This window comes from Dermacentor silvarum, chromosome 7, assembly GCF_013339745.2.
Source record: "Dermacentor silvarum isolate Dsil-2018 chromosome 7, BIME_Dsil_1.4, whole genome shotgun sequence".
NCBI classification, from domain to species: Eukaryota; Metazoa; Arthropoda; class Arachnida; order Ixodida; family Ixodidae; genus Dermacentor; species Dermacentor silvarum.
The window spans coordinates 37,017,664-37,038,647 of record NC_051160.1 but is presented as its reverse complement, the minus strand read 5'-3'; the positions used below and the strand labels follow the sequence as shown (position 1 = coordinate 37,038,647).

Genomic DNA, 20,984 nt, shown 5'->3' with positions numbered 1-20,984 from the left:
AGAAATCTGCTTTTGAGTGTCCATATAATTGCTATCGCAATAAAAACACCGCATTTCCACGGGGTGAATGATGATGAGTGGGCGAAGCTCCGGAGGGAATCATCGGTAAACCGTGAATCTTCCCTGTAATTCGCCCAGTCTCGCCGCACTAAATCGAACGATTGACTTCCACCAATGACACGCGCCATATGTGACGTCATTCCTATTTTATAACAGCGCCCTTCATTATAATTGCACCATCTCCCGCTTAAGGGGACGCTAGCACAAATGCAGTTGTGGAAGCAGATGATGATGACGAATGCGGGAGCAGTGGAACGATCACGTGCCAAGCATGAGCACGAGCGCAACCCGAGGGGTGCCAAGGAGCCAGTTGCGGGAGAAGATCACGGTCGAGCCCATGCCGATGATGATAGTTTTCTGTACACAGGCGATTTCGCCTAGCCATATATGAATTCGCCTAGACATATAAAGCTTCGGTGTAAATAAATTCGTCGCAGATATATGAGCCAACCTAAACAATTCATACATTAATAAAAAGGCGCAGTTCCATAGAGGATTTCTCACATTCTTCGAAAGTACTAAACGTCTGTTTGTTAGTGGTTCCTAGTGACAATATACCTGCGATTCCTTAGCGTGCGCCCAATGCATGGCACACGGGGCTCTTTCATTTCTTCTTCATCGAAATACGGCCGCTATAGCAGGTAATTGATCCGGGCGACCTCGAGCTTAGCAGGGCTACACCAAAGCCACTACGCATCCAGTGCGGGTGCTCGCCATAGAATCGGCGACAAGATTCTGGTAATTTCGGATGCGTGTAGCCGCCTCTTCCGCCGTGCGATAACATTGTAAGAGGCGTTAGAGAGTAAAAAATAGTCACCGGGAAAAGATTATCATATAGACGCGCGAACAGCCTCAGCAAGGCTTTCAATGTAGAACGAATTGTACATAGACACAGAAATGGAACAGCACATAAACACAGTGATGTGTGTGTCCTGTTCTTTCACTGCGTCTGTTTCCAAGTACTAGATGAGCTGCACTGAACACCTTTGTTATGACAAGAATACAATCGTTAAGTAATAAAGGGAGCTAAATTCTGGCTATACGAGTATTCCGTACTTTACCGTGGCCTGATTTTTTCTACAGATAGCACGTGTTCACGAGCCAACAACGCTTTGAGCGCATTCTCCGCCGAACACATTTTAGATGCACAAAAGCGGGATAGCTTTGTGGCTTCTGAATGTTTAGATGCTCTGGTTGGTGGGAGAAATGTTAAGGGGCGTGGTTGTCGTTCATGTACGCTGCGCGTGTCTTGTCGTGAACCTCCATTTTGACTTGCTGACTCACTAAATTTTGATTCGACCGGCTATCACACTGGCTGCAATATTTATAATTTGAAAGGGGATAGGCATGCGAATATCTCTCTCCGTGGAGCAAGGAAGCGGCAAAGAAAGTTAAGGTGCAAATCCATTTTCTTGGAAATACTGTCAAATGGTACGATCGGAGATCGTTCGTCGAAACGCGCGTTAATTTTTGCCTAGGCCGCACCGACGTCGTCATCGGCAGGGCATGGCCATGTTGTTGGTGACGTCAAAATTGCGGCACGCTCCTGTCAATCATGTTCACACCGAAAACATGGTCTGCTAAGAGAAGAACAGGACTAGGGGTGTTCCTTTCGAGCGATCACGCGCTCACTACGAGACCGGCTTCGCATGGTACGTCTGGTGGATTCGATTGGATCTGAACCGCGTCTGCGGCTACGGAATGGCATGATAGGATCCACCTAGCGACCATGCAGAGAAACTAATAGTAATAAATTGTAGTAGTCATCCGTATTACTATTCGAGAACGTGTTTGAGCTTGAGATGCAAAAACACATTTCTTTTTCATATAATAATTTTGTTCATTAGAAGGCAATACACATTTCGTTTTGCAGCATATTGTCCCCAAGCAGACGACAAACGAGGCACGTCCACTTCCGGGGAGTTTACCCAGTGTTGCCAGGTCCGACGAGGCGGCGTAGCCAAAAGCTAGAGAAGTTGTAGCCCACATGTAGCCAAACAGAAAAAAAGTGCAAAATATTTCGTAGCCAAATATAGCCATTTTGATTTGCAATTTTATTTGTGTATACATGTTCACATTCGACTACGGTAATCCTTTTTTTTTTTGCACAACACGTCGTAACAAAATGTCCGTGCCGCCATGACGGTCGGCCCTTGACATCAACAGCGACATCATCCTTGCACAGAACACATTTTCGTTGGCCACGGAAGCTCTTAAGTGATGATGATTATTGTGGTTTATTGGCGCAATAGCCAGATGTGGCCAAAGAGTGCCAAGACGATGGTAATGGCTTGTTAGTGGTATATAAATAGTCAATTATATGAACATTAGATGTAGCATGGCTGTAAAGGGGCCTAAAAACAGTCGCTGTAAAGTGCATAACATCTATACGTAATAAGATCATGGCAATGACTAATGATGTGTACTATACACATGAACAATACATTGCAAAAGAATGAAAAGCTCTTAAGTTCCAGCGAATCGCTGCAGAGGGCGAAATCAGTGCTTTTATTTTATGACCAATAGTACTAAGTTATTATTTTTAATTAGTTAAAGTAATATTATCTACGAACTCTGCTGTTTAGCTGTCGTGAACACAAAATAATGTTCAGCGTCATCGATCTCTCACATTATCTCTTCCTATGGCGTAGAAGTTCAGCTGTCCAGCGATTGACGAAGGCGACGTGCTCACGGCTTCTTTTTTGATGAGCTAAAACAAGTATTTCGCACTATGATATCTCGCGTTATTTGTCTCATCGTCTTATCTTGCTCTCTCATTTTTTGTCTTTGTTTTTCAATTAGCCTGACTCGGATTAGCTGGGACACACACTACCTATATAGTGTCAATTTACATCAACCTGGGCGCCATCTTAGGTCTCTAGCACGCCAAGAACATGCGTTAAGAAAAGGGACAGGCAACAGATGCCACTCACTCTCTGAATCGATGTAAGCGGAGCTTTAAAATATTACTGCGCAAACCGGCACATTAGTGTAAGTAAGAAGCGCGCAGTCGTTTTCGGCGACGAGCACGTCCCGAACTCGCTCAAAATGGTAAAAGCCGCGATGGCGCACAAAGAGCAATGGTAAACAACAAATTGGTAATAGTGGTAATGCTGTGAAAACCGGTTACTGTGAAAAAGCAAGCCATGTTGATGTGCTAATAAAGTTTTAGTACATGGGCCTCTATAGTTTAAGGCCCGAAAGAGCTTTGCGGGTGTTAGCGTTGGGGCATGCAGGAATGAAGAGTTTTGGAATAAGCGTTTTGCGTTTGCGGATAGCGTGTTGCGTTTGCAGCGTCACTATGGCGTTAAAGAAAAGCTGTTATAAATATTAAAATAAAATATGCCACTTGATAGGGAAAGTAAGTTATACTTTCGTGTTTTCCACTTTAATTACAATTTAGAACTTATTCTATTAGCAGCATGAAACTTGTTGCGCTTAGTTTTAAGTAACCAACTTTACGCACCTTCACCCAGCCAAGTCAATCCGTGATAGGCCTACGAGCCATGAAATCGGCAGTTGAATTCGTAATCCGCGGCGTATAATGAATCAATCTTCATTACACATGTTAATTGAGAGAAAGCGATAACCGCAATCACTTCTAGCTTACGAACTTCACGAATTACCACGAATCGAGCCCAGTTTTCTGCTAGGTTAGAACCGTCGCTTCGGTGGGCGCCGCCATGTTTGTTCACGAAAGTTTTGGGGCAGCTTTTGGGGCTCCAGCTAAATCGATGAAATAGCGTGCCCGACGCAAAACACAAACACAGTTCCCGTCTTGCGCATGCGCTGTGGCTTCGACGCTATTTCTTTTGGGCCCCAATACGTTAGATGCCCCTATTCTAAAACTCTAATAATTTCTGGGGTTTTACGTGCCAAAACCACGATATGATTGGGAGGCATGACGCAGTGGGGGACTCCGGATTAATTTTGGCCACCTCGGATTCTTTAACGTACACCTAAGTACACTGGTGTTCCTGCATTTCACCTTGATCGAAATGCGGCCGTCGTGGCAGGGCATCAAACCCGCGTCCTCAAGCCAGCAGCACGACACCTCACAAGCTAACACGGTGGGTGAGTTAATGTGACGTGGTGCACTGATGTCATCGTGGCAAACATGTTTCGATATTAGCAGAATGAGTATCTGCATCCATGACGTTACGGGCAAACCATCTATAAGTAAAAGCACCAGAACCCAGCCTTGGCGCGGGGTCTCGCTCCCATTCTTTTTTATACGTTCTCGCATACTTGGCCCACTTCCCCATGTTTGGATTCTCCTCTCTGAGGAGGATCCGATGTTACGTCCAACCTATCGAAATGAATCTCGAATCTAAGCACGGAGAAAAATTCATCTAACAGGAAAAGGAAAATGGCAGTAAAGCTTCGCGTCAGAAACGTGGAGTAGGTCGAAAGCTGTGCCCGGCGCAATACTTCATCCGGATGACATGGCCATGAATACACTTGAGCGTGTCATCCACCCGTGCTTCCCTTCTTTCATGTCGGCGCCACGATCGCCCAACGGGCCCAACCCTATGTTATTGCTCTCCCTTCCTGAGCATAGCCATGTTAGTACAGTGTACTATGACAAACCCACTACTCTCAGTTTCATCCCGATGCCCGGGCATCGGGCGCCTAACGGTCAAGCAGGGTGTAAGTTTAAGTGCATCAAAGATCAAAGCCACCAGCTCAGACAACGGCGCAGAGAGGGAAGCAAAGGCCGGGGAGGGGGGTCATTTGGCGCACGCACACAAGCACAGCCACGCGGCCGGCTCACCCAGCTAAAACATAGTCATCGAGATTTGCTTCTACCCCATCAGAGCCACCTCTGGAGCGTGGATTATGGCGCCACTTATAGCCCAAACACAGCCAAGTCGGAGATTTTCAGTAGCCCAAATATAGCCACATATCCAACTCGTCCAAGTCGACGCCAAAAAAAAATTTTCCCATAGCCCAATTTGGCTATATATAGCCAAACCTGGCGACACTGAGTTTACCGCTTGCCAGTTGGCTGCTCTCATCCTCCCCTGCTCACAAGTTGTGTGGACGGCCCACTTGGTGGCTTTGCAGCGACAGAATGCGTTCTGGTCCAAACAAAGATCTCCAATTCCCCCCAAGCTATCAACATTGCGCTGAAATCATGTCGCCATAGTAGTCGCGCTGTTGCGATTCCATTGCGCTTAAGCCGCCTTAGTGATGCTCCCATCGTCCTGCCTCCATTAGCTTTCTATCTTTAGTATCTTAACCATCGACGTCACGCCGATGTTGTCGTTACATCGTGAAGAATTCTACTGAAACATGTCCGCAATAATTTTTGCTACCTTCACCAAACCCTCCAAGTGCTGATACTGTGTCCATTTGTTTTCTGTAGAGTGCACATTCGCTTACTTTGACATCTACATTCTGTTGTTTCTGCAACGATACTTCTTTTTTGAGCTGTGACCAAAAATGAATATTCAAGCACAACATGGATTCAACCTATTGTGTATGCGATAGTGGAGTGCAGTCTTCCTTCTGCGTGACTTCAGAAAAGAAAACTAATCCTCTGCTCCTAGAAAAATAGCCAACCTTGCACAATACGGCACGAGCGTCTTCCTGATTCCTTGCTCTTTATTTCTAAGAATCAGGTCCATACACGTTGCAAACATCGCAGCTGCAATCCATTTGAAATGTTTCAACAATGTGTGCGTCGTATTTCCAAGGCAAGCATTTATATCGGACACCAACTTCACTGCATGGAGTATAGCCCGCAGAAAAGCCGGCCCTTATTATTCCTGGCTGAGCGCTCTACAACTGTATTGGCAGAAATCCACGCGGCACTTTGATCCGAAGTCTCGTGATGAAGCTTTTCGGATGTTTTCTTGTGATCCTTATCTACGCAACAATCGTGCACGGTATGTAATTTGGCATTATAGCGTACGAGCGCGCGTGGGGCACCATCTGTAAACTTTTGTATGGTACAAATGTCGCTCATTCTACGGCGAAGCTTCCAAGCTGTTTTCCTGCAGCGGCGTGGGACGGCGTGGCCCATTAGAAATTTCAATAATTAAAACGTGTGACGGAGTACCCAGTTAGTTTTCAAAAGTAATCAGAAATGATGATAAAGTAATGAAATATCTTGCGTATGTCTCATCCGAATGGAAAATCTATATCCATGGTTCTCTTATTCAGTAATAAGTTACGGGCGTTGAATGTTAACCTGCTCTACGTTCGTGGTCGGCCAGGACTTTGCACGGTTGCAACGGAGAAAGGATTGACGCCATTGTCTACTAAGGCCGCCCGCGTGAGATTTTGTGGCCGTTTGACCACAAATAGATTAAGGCGTCATTGATGAATTATCACTACCAACCACCAACAAAGAAACGTTTAGTAATTTCGAGGAATGTGAGAATGCGCTTATAGAACTGCGCGTTTCTTTATTAATATATGCATTGTTTAGGTTGGCGCGTATATCCCCGACGGATTTTTTTATTGTGAAATAAAACATACAAACGTTAGATGCGTGTTGCCGTAGTTGGCTTCGACGTACTGTCCCGCTATCACTGCAGCATACGCTGATCCCAGGCGGTAATTTAGATCGTCTTCAGAGATACTAACTGAGCTTGGCAGTAAGAATAGCTAATCGAAGTGGGTGCACCGTCAACGCTCCAATGAGTCGGCTCGGTAGAAGTACCAAGGCTGCTGTGTGACTTCCTCTCCTAGCACGAACGTTTTGCGCGCGCATAATATAAGCAAATTAGTGTTCCTTCTGAGTTGATGTCTATATTTAATAGGTCTTGCGCTATCATAGAAGAAAAGAAAAACGAAACGACTTCAGCGACATGCAGTACACAGGATAAGTAGAGTAACTGAAAAAAATTACTAATAAGATGAGAAAAAAGGGCACAATGTTTCTCAGCAAAAGTCCGAAAAAAAAACTTAATTTGAGACCGCGACACAATTGCGAAGGCGACGTTCTACAATACAGAGGAGACGTGGACACCAGCTCTATGTAGTACACAGATGTCGAATGGCCTTAAGGCGATCATGGCAGCTGTTATCTGCATACCACACCACACTCCAGAGGATAGGTTTTCTCAGCTATAATGAATAGGCAGGATGGCTGAGATATAGACACTTGGAATAACTGGTTTTTTTGTAGTATGTACGAATCCGCGGGGCACAATAAAGAATCTAATTAAGTGAAATTCTACAGTGCGTTAGACAAAATTAAACCATTGCGCAAAGCGATGAAGGCACATGACTTACGCAAGAAAACAAAACACGACACCCGAGCGCGAACTATGAAAACAGCAGAATTATGAGCACTATAAGAGATTGCCCTTACTTTTTGTTTTTTGTAAATTTTCTCATAAAAAATCTTCGGACTGTTGCAACGAACAGCGGCGGATACGGGTGGACATCAAATCGACCAGGGAAGTGAGCACGTAAAAACCACAGCTGTAAAATGCAAGAGAGGAGTAGGCCACACATTCATATTCATCGCACATTCAAAAATAAAGTCATGCAATCACTGCTTGCATAATAAAACACCGATGAGCAGAATGCTCTCCATGAAACTTGGCGGCCTCAAGAAGATACGCACAGGCAGAACTTTCCGAAAATATTCAGAAATAAGTCCTCCATCTCCTAAGCAGCGAAACATGATCCACTGCAGGAAAGGAAGGCCACATGCCACCGAAAGCATGTGGCCACCAGATTAATCCCTGGTGGCCACATGCCACAAGGGATTAATCTGGGATCTTCGATAACTGATGTATAAAAGCCGACGCGTTTCGCCGCTGATCAGATTTCGACGATCGCTGACTGTTCTCGCCGCTATCTTTGGGCTACGAGTGCAACTTGCCTTTGTGGGCACAGGTTTGCCCAATAAAAAGTCCGTTTCGTCATTCACAGTTTTGCGACTGTTTTCTTCACCGACACCACCACGTGACAATATTGTGCCCATTCAGAGGAGATTGTGCCGCAGGATAGGTTCTGCTGTAGCCTAATGGAGATAAGCAGCTCTTGCACAATGCGAAATATCTTGGTTCGGCTCCAACTTGCAGCAAGTTGTATATTATTCAGCTCTCATAGTTGTTTCTTTAATATTTTCCTAATACAATTACCCAAAACATTTAATTTTACATTTTTTTCTCAAGTTCTGAAAAAAAACGAGCGCTTCAAATTCTCTGTTTCTTGCCCTTAATTGATGTATAGGCAATTTTAACGCACATTTCACATGCCTTTTAGCATGCGGTGCCGCTATTAGTAATTGTGTGTAAGTATCAAAGCTCCAACGATAATGCGCATCAATTAAGATTAAAATAGCTGTAAACCTAGTTGTATAATTTTTTTTCAGCTCAGGATGCGAAAACCAAACAAGCCCCTATTCAGCCAGAAATGTGTTCCAAGCCATGGGATCGTGGACCCTGCAATGCAAATGTGAGCTATTGGTATCATGACAATAAGTATCATGAATGCAAGATGTTCAAGTATGGAGGTTGTCGGGGAAACAGCAACCGCTTCTGGACAGAAAAAAAATGTCTAGAGCGGTGTGAACGTGAGTATATATGAAAATATATTAGATGCGTGAAATATTGCACTGATATTTTAATGAAATCTGCAAGTAAATAACTGTATATATATATATATATATATATATATATATATATATATATATATATATATATATATTGCAATAACTTATCCGGCACATATAAACAAAGAAAATGTGCCTTAGTTGCCCATTTTCTGCAAGCTCGCCTCACTCAAAAGTGGTGTAATGTCTGATTGGCCTGGTCAATTCGGTGCCGATGACGTTTCCCTACTAAAATTTTCACGAATTGTGACAAGAAAGAACTGTCGTGTTTGATGCTGCAAGAGCTTCTACAAAATAAGTTTTTTTCGAGCACGTTTTGGATTCATGCCATGAAACACAATGACGTGGGTCAGAGTTGTCAGGCAAATTATTTTAAAGAGCAATGTAGTCACGCAATAATATACCAGTGCCGAAGGGTTAAGCTTACAGATGCATGCTAGGAAAAATACATTTACCGATACTTAGTGCAGTGGTGGAACTGGGGTATTCAGTGCAACAGAATTGCAGCCATTTCGGGAAACAATAACCTCTCACTGAAAATTTGCTGTTCATTGAACCGCAAAATCCAGTGCACCGAATAAAAATTTGACAAGCAAGAGCACGACGCTATTACGTTAACGTTACATTAAAATATGAAGAATAAACTCTCACTTTCGGCCAAAAAGCAAAGCTTCGATTGCGAGAGAAAATTATTAGACAGGTATATGAAGTAAATATATCAGTTTTATAAGGACGCATAAATCGTGAACATTAGCTTACTATATAAATTAAATATGATGATGCCACTCGCGCACAGGCAAACATCTTTTATTTCCACGGACAATCGCTGTAAAGACACTGGCGTGAGGTAGTGCGTCTGCCGCAGCAAGCGCATTGATCTTATTCCTGTCTCTCGCTTCAACAGCGAACTAATCGGTGAGAACACAACGCACACGAAGCTATCAAACTTTGGAGCACCGAGACACTGTCCTCATCGCCGGTCGCTTGTAAAACAGGGCACACTCCGCCGAGCGCCGCCGCGCAATACGCAGCCTCCACCGGAATAGAACGACCGCCCTCCCCCCTCTCATCCACCTCGCCCAGTTGCCTTGCGCGCTATGGATGGCGAGCTTCCTCCCCGCCTTCGTACATTGCGCATATGAGGTCAAACCATCGTGCTCGGCTGCCCTCGCACGTTTTCACTTGCACAAACAGTATGCTGTCGCAGTTCAACTTTATACGGAACAGCACCGTGACGGTGACGATGGCAGAAATGTACATGGAGTGTAATGTACATGGAGTGCATATATATATATATATATATATATATATATATATATATATACAGGGTGTTTCAGCGAACACTTTCCAAAATTCTTAAAGGTGGCCGGTGGCAGATAGCACAATTCTAGTTCACGAGCTGGTCTACTCAAAGAGGCGGACATTACTTGCACAAGAAATTGAAATGCGTAATCGAATAATTAACATAAATTCACTAATTACGTTTGTAACTAATTACCTGATGGCCCATGTTGCAATTTACAAATTGTAGCTGTGGAGTTCGCATGGCGGATGCACTTGGAACGAATTCTTGGGATAACACCAGTTTCGAGATATGAATTCCCAAACTTTGCAGAGAAATGCATTGGCGTTCCAGTTAAGTTCTTAACAAAACGTCGCTTTATGCATTGAAGCACAAAATTAACTGAAACGCCAATGCATTTCTCCGCAAAGTTCGGGAATTGATATCTCGAAACTGGTGTCATCCCGAGAATTCATTCCAAATGGATCCGCCTTGCGAACTCCGCGGCTACAACTTGTAAATTGCAATATGGGCCTTCAGGTAATTAGTTAAAAACTTAATTAGTGAATTTTTAATAAAGAGTTGATTATGCATTTCAATTTCTTGTGCAAGTAATGTCCGCCTCTTCGAGGAGGCCAGCGCATTAACTAGAATCGGGCTATCTGCCACAGGCAACCTTAAATAAATGTTGAAAGTGTTCGCTGAAGCACCCTGTATGTATATATATATATATATATATAATAGTTATATATATATATATATATATATATATAGTTATATATAGATATATATATATAATAGCTATCACCATAAAATACTACAGAGCACAATACCATTAGGTTATTTCAAACCCAGGATTCATCAAAATAAATTGTCTATATATTTCGGAATCAAACTTGTTTACCGCAGAAGCTACGGCTGTCCATTCAAATAGGTTTGTATGAAAGTACGATTCCAAAGCAGTATTGAATAGGTGTACAAGTAGATCACTGGAACGTCTATTATACAATCACAGCATATTTCTGGAACAGGGAGAATAAGGCAACAATAAAATTGGATGACGCTTAAGCTTCGCCTTTAAGAGTAGAACGCGATAGCGTTATTGGAACCTGTCAGCTTCGCATCGCTCGCATCTGGCAAGTAGGCTTCATTCACTGCAACACTGAGCGTGGGAAAGCCAACTTACAAAGACCAAGCTTACACCGATCCTTTAAAGTCGGCTTCATTTTTAAATAGAAATGCATTGCTGGAAGGACGTTTTTTTCAGGGGCAATATAAGTGGTCTCATATCAAAATTTGAAGGCCCTAGCACCATTTTTATTATTTTATAATTGTTTGCTATTGCTCAGACGCACGCGCGTGTCCAAAACGCATTAGCAGGTGAAGTCCCAATTTAACCTGCCGAGGATGCGAGCACCATCTGGATATTATTTTCGCAAGTAGCCGTGCACGCGGCTGTAGGTCTGGTAGAAATGCTGGAAAAGGGGTTTGTGTTTGATTTTTTTCGTATCAGGTTTAGGTTTTCTCGTACATTCAAATTACAATCCGACGCCAAATGGTCAACAACACGACGGCGAATCTGACGCCGACTGGTGAAGTCGCACTTTATCATTTTTCTGACATATTGCCGCGGATAAACGTGGCACAACGGTCCCGCCAACAATATTACCTAAATTTTCCAACTCCCCAAGGCTCACGTCAGACAGCACATACCTGTCAAAGAGCTAGTTGGCGCTCTGTGACAGATGCACTCATTCAAGTGCGAAAATAGGCGAAGAAACCAAAGGAAGCTATTCGCTTTAAAACAGCAGAAGGGGCCCAACAAATGAAATTGTTTTCCTAAACGAACCATACGTGCTTTAACGCCTAAACTTGTTTGAGTAAAATAATATTTACTATTTGTTGCTACTTCCATAGATAACAGTGATGGCAACCGACATATCTGCTGGGATAGAACAGACGGCTATATGTATATATGGCGACTCGTTATATATGTAGTCCGTGTACTGAGCGATGTCGCGGAATAGCGTAGTTTTCGTGAAACGTAACTGTGCGAGAGACCTCATAAAAACAGCTACTGCAGTAAACCTAACAGGTCACCAACATTGAATCAAATGAGCAGCAGGTATAGCGCGTACACTTCTGTGAGAAACATTTCCCAATGTCAGATTTCACTACCGCGGAACCATTGGGAATCTCGCTTTTTTATTGTGATAGCAATTATATGGACATTCAAAGCGCATTTCTGCCGCCGCCGTCACCGTCATAGTCGTCGTAGCCGTGAGGTTCCTTATAAAGTCTAACGGCGATAAATTATTGCCGCGCGCCGTATGCTGTATGCGCGAGTGAAAGCGCGCGAGGGACGCGCGCGCTGACGGAGCGAATGCACAGCGGAGAGCAAACACGACATCTTCCGTCGTGCGAAAGGCCGTGGGGGGATGGAATGGAGTGAGGGGAGGCGACGTTTAGCTGCGGCACCAAATGCGTATCTTGCGACCCCGCGCAAGGGAAACTTGAGACTCAAGCTCCCAAGCGAAAGGAGGAAAGCGGGAAGGCAGCGAGCGCAGGAGGGTGGGGGCGCGGCTTCTACTCTGCCAGCAACTGCGTACTTATGCATTGCGCGGCTTAGGACTGTCGCGCGCACCGTATTTTGAAAGCGATCTCCAAACGGCTCTTACCTTTGTATGCTCTCTGTTTTCGCCGCTCAGTTTCCTTTGAAGCGATAGACCGCTAGACCGATAGAACCATTGGTCGCTGCTGCTAGTGCGCATGCTCACGCCAGCGTTCTGACAGTCGCTGTCTGCGGTCATCGAGTGTGATCTAATAATGTTTGCGTGTCCGCGCTGGCACCATGCTTGATAATTCAGTAAGTTAGCGAATATGCCTAAGTTTATGCAGCCGATAAAACTACTAATCTTACTTTGTATAGCTCTCTACTGGTAAATTTTCTATCGTAATTGATGCTTCGCCATTCGGGCGAAACTGCGCCTTTTCTTTCTTTGTTCACACCATATATTCAAATTCCGCTAACAGTTTTCACCTGCAACTTCACAGCTGAAGAAAGAAGAAAACTTGTTTGCAGCGTAAATCCAGAGCCAAAGCCATGCAATCGACTTTTGAGATGGTGGTTCTTCAATCCCATAAATAATACTTGCCATCAGTTGCCACGAGGGTTGTGCCCAAGTACCCCCAATAGCTTTCTACTGTGCGAAAAATGCATGAGGAGATGCAGTGGTGAGTTTTACAATGATTTTGTACACATTACTTTCGCATACCTTATGACGGTATTCAAGTATACTACGCCACAGTCGTGGCCTAACACCCTCATTCACTATTACTTCGGAAGTTCGGTTGAGCTGAAGCGCGGCAAAGAAATAAAACCAACGAGAGTTACCAAACTAAGTTTCAGTTCGCTTGCCGCGTCCCGCGCTTGCCTGTGTCCCGCGGGTTGATGCGAAACGGTAAGAATATGTACGTCAGATAACCTAACAATGTTTTAAAACATTCGCACGGCACAATCAACCTAATGCTAACAACTAAGGCAGAAAAGCAACTGTGTGATTGGCCACATGGGTATACCCACATACCAAGCACTGGAAATAATCTTTTTCTTCTTTTTGTAAGCACTGATGTCAAATTACACCTAACTGCCGTTGCCCTAGTGAGAAACTTGCAGACAAAGATGGTTGTTTATCTAAAGGTAACTGGTAAAAGTGAGGGCTTGAAAGAAATTTATATACATTTAACAGCCTTTTTGTGCGTCTCAAAAATATTCGACAACACTCCTTAATGGCGTACACGGTGTGTCCTTTCATTTTTTCTCTCTCTATTTATTACAAAGAAAACGTATTTTTTATGCCAGTGCAGCTCGTACGTCCCTCGCAGTGCTCGACCCGTCATTATAGTATGCACGGTTCACACATTTCATTTTTTATGGTCTAATACCTGGTTAGGTTGTTGCTTTAAATATTAAAACAAAGCAGCCAGTATCAGAATGTCTATTTAATAAGGACCCCGCCCCTATCCCTGCACCACGAGAAGGACAATATATGTCACGAAGAAGCCAATTACGACAAAAATGGGGATGCCATGGGAGCAAATGTCCACTAAACAGTTCATAGCATTACGTTAATCCTGGTGTATGAAATAGCCCTGTTTGAGGTGGCTAATTTATCAAAACACTGACATAAAACATTGGTGACCACACCACCTAAACCATACAGCACTAATTGTTCATACGGTTAGCATTTGCCTTGAATTTAAAGGCTGATAAGTCTCTATCTACTTAGTTTTAGGATGTTCTCATAAAAACTTCGTTTATTCAGAACACAATTTCTGAAATTTGTGATGTCAAACTTGCACGCCGATGTTGAATTTCGGGAAAAAATTGTTAAAATTGTATGCTGAGAAACTTGCACGCCGACGTTGAATTTCGTGAAAAAATTGTTAAAATTGTACGCTGAGCTTTCTATCCTGCTTACCTACCTTATTTGGCTAGGTAAGTATTTCTCATTTCGTCTACATACTTAAACAGTGTAAATTGAGTGAACGTTTTTTCAGTTTTCTTGCAACCAATTGTGTGGAAAAAATACGAGTTATTCTATAGTCAGCCCTAATTGAACTTGCAGATAATCAGGACTTGGGAAGCATTTAATATTCGCCTAATTGTTTAACCACAGTTCACATTACTGTTCTGAAAAGCTGTGTGTGTCAATATTGTACAATATTTGAATTTAGACATTAATAACTAGAGTGCCGAAGTAATGGTGAGATCTGCATAAAGGTTATGATATAAAACTCCAAACATACAGCGGGTGTAACGTAGTTTAGTGTGTCTTTCACCGACGATCTTTTACTTGCACAAATCTAAAAAAAATGAAACGAATTACCACCGAAAGTGTAGCGCGGACACTGTTCTCCGTTTTGAACGCTCGTCTTTAGTTGGAGAAAGAATTCCTTTCACCGTTTATTGCTCCACAGACACAAAGGATTAAGCTAGTTCATGCAAGGTTTGCAAATACCAGATGAGAAAGCTTCACCTATGTTTCAGAACTTTGTAACCGGGTGAAAGTAGTGTGGAAAAGCAGAAAAAAACCTCTTTTGGCTACATTGGATGCTGGTGCGTTTTCATGCCATGTTCTTTGGTTACAATACTTGGCGATTTGATTGGTAGATCTTGCAACAAGGGGAAAGCTTTGTCCCACAGAACTGAAATAAAGGCTGCGTAAAGAAATGGGGAGATGCGTTCATTGCAGCAGGCCTGGCAAGACGCCCGGAAGGACCACTGGGTTGTACTCTCAAGAAGAGTTATCACTTTTACGAAAATATTGTGTTTCAAGAACTTTTTTCTGAAGAGCTCATCGCATTTGATCATGCGGGACTTCGAGCCAAAAAGACAGCCCTAGAAGCACTGACCAGAAATTCAATTGCAAACCGTGGTTCCTTCTTCCAGGCGCTGTCTCCTTTTAAACTTGAATGTTGTTTCTGTTTCATGTTTTCCCTAACACAACGAATGGCTCATTACCAAACCACACAACGACCTGGCGTTTGGAGTTTAGTATTCTTTATTGTGGGCAGTATAGAAATTTCAAGTGAAATACGAAAATTGGTACCTTTTGTAAGTTAGTGATATGAAATGATGCCCTTGTCTATGTTAAAAAGACGTATATGAAACTTAGTGGCGTTTTTTATACGTAATGTGTTAGTCTGCACGAAATATTTAATAAATGGCTCTGAGGAAACATTCGTTACACCGTAGGAATAGATACACAAGTCTTGACTGCAAACAGATATATTCTGATCGTTTGTGAGCAATATGATACATTGCAACACAAGGGCCTTATTTTACATTTTTATCTGCTTCTCTGCCTGTTTTAGCGGAAAATGCAAGGGAATCATGCAGTAGAGAGTACAAGCGAATGGAAGATGAGAAGAATGATGTGAAACAAGGATTAATACCTGTGTTAGTGGCAGGCCCTGCAGGGACTCCGCCCGGCCTGCCTTTATCTGGATCTGGGTTACCAGGAGAGACACTCATTCCAGAAGGAGCGACACAAGGGTCCCCAGTACAACTACCTGGCCCAGTAGCGAATGTGCCTAGCTTACCAGTATTAACATCTGCTTTCCCAGGAGTGACACCCGATGTAGTAGGACCAACTGGGCCGGGAGCAAACACTATAGGGTCACTGCCCGTCATAGTTGAACCTCCACATCAGACGGCTGGGCACGGACAGAGACTTCCCGCTGCTTTACCTGCAATTCCTGGAAACGCAGGTGGAGCGCCTCATGCTGCATCCGGGCCAGATAGCTCGGAAAGTGGCAGTCATCATCCGGTAATTATACTCGCTGTGGTGAAGCGTGTGAAAACTGATACTGGGTCTGAGGATACTATGCAGGAGACTGGAATGGGTGCCCAGTCAGGTAATATAACGAACGATGTTAACGGAATCAAAGGGCAAGCACATGCGTTGCCAGGGCTGAAATAGTTCTCTATCTTTAGAGGCTATGCGGAGACATTTAATGCTTCTCTGTTCAGTATTTGTAATCGATTTTGTGGAAAGGGCGTGGAAAAAAGAAGTATATATATATATATATATATATATATATATAAGCAAAAATTTATTATTTTTGCTTTGATGTATGCTCACTGAAGCTCTATTACAATTGCCAAAGGCAGTGCAGTCCATTAAGAGTATAGATTATCGCTCTTTTCGTTACGTATCGAGTAACGAAAAGCCTTGCAGTTATCACGAAAAAAAAAACAATAAAATATTTCACGAGAAATCTATGTTGTGTATTCGTGCGCTTCATGGCGGGTTTTGGAGGCACTCTGGCATTTTTGTCAATTTATTGCACTTGTCCAAGGCTACGTAAGAAGGGTTATGTGCTGGTATATACGTAAATCTACAATGATGCAGTAATATATTTCGGAGATGATCTGTGGAGGAAATATGCAAAATATTAAGGTACTACAACAACCACAGCCTGTGTTAAGCATCTTTCTGGGGTTTTACTTGCCAAAACCAGTTCTGATTATGAGGCACGCCGTAGTGGAGGGCTCCGGATTAATTTTGACCACCTGGGGTTCTTTAACGTGCACTACAATGCAAGCGCACGGGCGTTTTTGCATTTCGCCTCCATCGAAATGCGGCCGCCTCGGCCGGGATTCGATCCCGCGAGCTCGTGCTCATCAGCCCAACGCCTTAACTGAGTGAGCCACCACGGCGGGTCTGTGTAAAGCATCAATGAAACAGTGAGAAATGAACTCCCGCATTCAACAAACACTCCACACTAAGGACAAACATATTGACGTTTAGTTACTGACTGTCAGTTCACTAAAAATATATGCTTACATTGTGTGTGTGAAGGAGGAAGTAAATCGGGTGGTCCAAAATGAACATTCTTTTCATTCTTTCGCCTGTCCAGTGTTGCCATCACCCCTTTTGTAATAAAAGGGGCACTAAAGGCAAATACCTAAGTCAAGCTAAAGGGATGGATTAGTGTTCAAGTAGCTCTAAGGCGTCAATTGTATCCAGAACTGAGGCTTTCATCCAGAACAGAGACACGATTAGAGACTCCCCCATGACATTCAAGTACTTGCCTGATGACGAAGGCACTCCTCATTTAAATTATGTCACTTGTATTCAACCACTCGCTATAAAAGCGTCATTGTATCGTAATAAGGCCAATGAAAATACTACATGACCCGATATCTTTTATTTTTAGAAAAAAGAGCTCGTTGACATTACACCGGTGTCAACGACGCGGCCGGTCGAAACGTTTTGTTTTCTTTCGACTCAACGCCGCCCGCGCTTTCGTGTTTCAATAGTTTCGCTATTGCGTAGTGCTGCGCTGGTTTTCCTGGCTCGCGAAACTGGCAGAAAAGGTAAGTAGCAGCGAATTCCACGTCCATGTGATGTCGCGGGATGCCCGAACGATCCACGCCACTTGACCGAAAGTAGTTTCGACGGCGCATCGTAGTGCCGTCTGTCAGGCGCTGTTTTACTCACTGACGGCAGCAAAGGGCGGTGATGGATTATGCAAGGTCACCACTCCACGGTTTGCGTGGCGGGAGATTTTATATGCCATAAAGGTATTCGGACCGTTCGGATGCAATTTTCTCGTAAAATAAGTACTTTCTTTCAACGAAACAAGCGCTGCGATGTTTCTGGAGAGGTATTTAAGCAGTCCAAGTCGACTTGGTATTTGCCTTTAGTGTGCCATTAAAGCCCTCTCGTCAGCTTAACAATGCGGTGGAGGTGAAGGTAAGACAACGAGAAACGGAACCACTACCTTCCGGACATCGCCAAATTCGTCGTTGCAATATTACAGCTTGAAACAATGTGTATAAAGGTACACATGCTCTATTCTTTCAAGAAATCAAATTTTGCCGATCCAACGCCCATGTTGAGATATAGGTGAAACGAAGCTTTCGCGAAGCCCTAATTAAGTGTTTTGCTAATAATGGCGAAAAGTACAATGCTGGTTTCTTTATTGCTATGCACTGTATAAACTAATGAGATTTTTGCGTTTACCTACCACAAAGCTCTCAGCATTATTCTCATGCAATTTTCTATGTATATGCACTACATCCCTTCAATGTTATGCCGAAATAAAAATTTCAAATTAAGCGCACGCACAGTGTGGGACGTGCACGCAGCCATACCTCAAGGACGAAGGCGATGTATGGTGCTCGCCGAGAAAAGAGTGGTGATGAATGGCGAATGAATAGAAAAATCGGATACGTATCAAGCAACCTTAATAGATTCTCTACAACTTGTGTAATAATGGGTCATACCAATTCTGGACGACTTTCTATGCACGTGCGCACCCCAAATGACACACACCAAATAGCTAAAATACAGAATGTAAAGTAAATCAAAGAATCCATCAACTATCAATTGTTTGAGTAACGATAGGTGTGCTTCAGAGGTATTAGTCAGACGACATTATATGTCGAATTGTTACCAAGGAACATAGTGGGACATGCCCATTTTTGGAGGATTAGGCAAGAAGGACACACTTAGTGGTGGATTCTGAGGGGTTAAGTGAAACAAAAAAAATGTCACAGTTTCGCTCTAAGGGCGAAGCAATGAATGCGATAGCAACACAGCAATGTCATACGAAGTAAGGTGAGCGGCTTTGGTAGCAATATGAATTGTAGTAAACATGAGCTGATTAAGTAAGCAGGTGTGCTGCGGCGTAAGTAGATCGACATGAAGAGAGACTCGATGACCAAGAGAAGGCGCGTGTGAAACGGTGGTGTTGATGAGAAGCGCTTCCCGTGGGCAGCGCGCGTGCGAAGGGACACACCTGTAGCGCTGCACTGCCGATCCGGGCAGCATTGCATGTGTAGCGTGCGTTGGAAAATGTCGCCCGACTATTACTAACTGAATGAACAAGCCTAGTGTGAGCGCGCACAAACAAACATGAATAGATCACACTGAATGACTGCAGACAACGACTGTCAAAACGCTGGCAGCAAGCGCATAAGCCGCAGCGGGCAAAGGTACGTGCGGTCTATCGCTTCAACGGAAACTGAGGGGCGAATGCACAGCGCATATAAAGGTCAGAGCCGTGCGGAGATAAGAGATGGAGCGGGCGAGCGACGAGCATGGTTGTTGGCAGAGTAGAAGTGCGCCCCCCCCCCCCCCCGCCCCCCTTGCTCCCTCCGGCGCTGGCTTCCCGCTTCCTTGCTTGCGCGTGGGAGATTGAGTGCGTTCGCTCTCCGTGATAGCGCGCGTCCCCGCACGCTTCCGCTCGGGCATACGGCGCGCGGCGAAGATTTTATCTATACGGAACCTCATGGCGACGACGACGGCGACGCCGATGGCAGAAATCCGGTTGAAGTGTCCATATAATTGCTATCGCAATAAAATAATGTAAATCGAAGAAGCCCTTGAATATAAACTAGCCTTCTATTGACAGATCAGTGTGCGTTACAGATGCATGTGAGCCGAATTTATATGTTCAGGTATTAAGTAGAACTTTTTTTAATGCAGGACAAAAAGCTTGGCCAGCATACAAGGTTTACATCACTCCGTTCGCTGGTACTTTCATTCGATGCCTATATAACTTTTGTATATATATATCGACAAATACATCGGCTGAGATAGCTACCCACTGAAGAACTGCGTGGTGCGACCAGTGGACGTATTCTGGGACAAAGCGCATGCATGTTATTGGCTGGTCGAGCAAAACCGGATGAGCTGGGCGATTATATCGGGGAAGTGATAATTCGAAAATACGTCCCCGCAAAAAGGCAGCAACGCTAAACCCTGGAAGGTAAGAAGCCAGAGATTCGCTTTAAAATTACGGATAACGTATCTCGCGATCACTGTCGACAGTGATGCGGTAAACATTGAAGCAATGTAGTGACACGCCGTATTGCTGAAGACAACTCTATTTAGAATGTGTAATGGCGTTTTTGAGATATCATTTCAGTGAAGCAATGTACCTACAAATTTTGCTGCTGAAGATATTACGTACCTTACTATGCGATATCCGTTACTTCGTGCATGTGCAAGATACACTTTCTCTAGAATCGGCCCGATTTACTGTGACATTTCCTCGACAGGCTCGGCCATGACCACGATGGTATGGCGACTATGTAGTAATGACAATGTAATGAAGAAGGCATGGCGCAGGTGGAACCGCGATTGCGATATGACGAGGATGACATGACGACATTCGGATTACGATTCTGAAATGATAATGGTATAACGAAGACAGCGTGACAGCGAAGGAACGAGGATAAATGAATTAGGCTGACTGTATTATGACGATGGCGCGGCCACAACTGGTGATGATGGCGAAACGAGAATCGGATGACCAATCTGAAATGAAAGAAATGAAACGACCACAATGGCGTCACGACGAAGGTATGGAACGAAGGCATGACGACGAATATATACTGATAGCGCAAAGAAGACACTTGCCTGATCATAGAGGCATGATAAGGAATGAATGTCCACAGCATGCGCATGGTGACGTGATGACCACGCACCCTAGTTAGTGTCCTCTGTTCGATTTTAAGGCTCGCGTCCATGCTCTGATACGCAGATC

General features: G+C 43.9%; 1 protein-coding gene and 1 long non-coding RNA gene across 3 annotated transcripts in view; one reads left to right on the top strand and one right to left on the bottom strand.

Annotated features, from left to right (window-relative positions):
* The window catches only part of LOC119459462 (papilin-like), a 32,024-nt gene extending 15,319 nt beyond the window's left edge, over positions 1 to 16,705 (top strand). For both annotated transcript variants that reach the window (XM_049670544.1, XM_049670543.1), the window contains exons 4-6: positions 8,399 to 8,599; positions 12,975 to 13,154; positions 15,798 to 16,705. In XM_049670544.1, the coding sequence (XP_049526501.1) occupies positions 8,399 to 8,599; positions 12,975 to 13,154; positions 15,798 to 16,405 (989 nt within the window). In that variant the 3' untranslated portion in view covers positions 16,406 to 16,705. The remainder of the gene's footprint in view (positions 1 to 8,398; positions 8,600 to 12,974; positions 13,155 to 15,797) is intronic.
* The window catches only part of LOC125946690 (uncharacterized), a 42,752-nt gene that overhangs the window by 7,459 nt on the left and 14,309 nt on the right, over positions 1 to 20,984 (bottom strand). Inside the window, exon 2 of the long non-coding RNA XR_007467783.1 lies at positions 20,692 to 20,755. This is a non-coding gene — a long non-coding RNA (uncharacterized LOC125946690). The remainder of the gene's footprint in view (positions 1 to 20,691; positions 20,756 to 20,984) is intronic.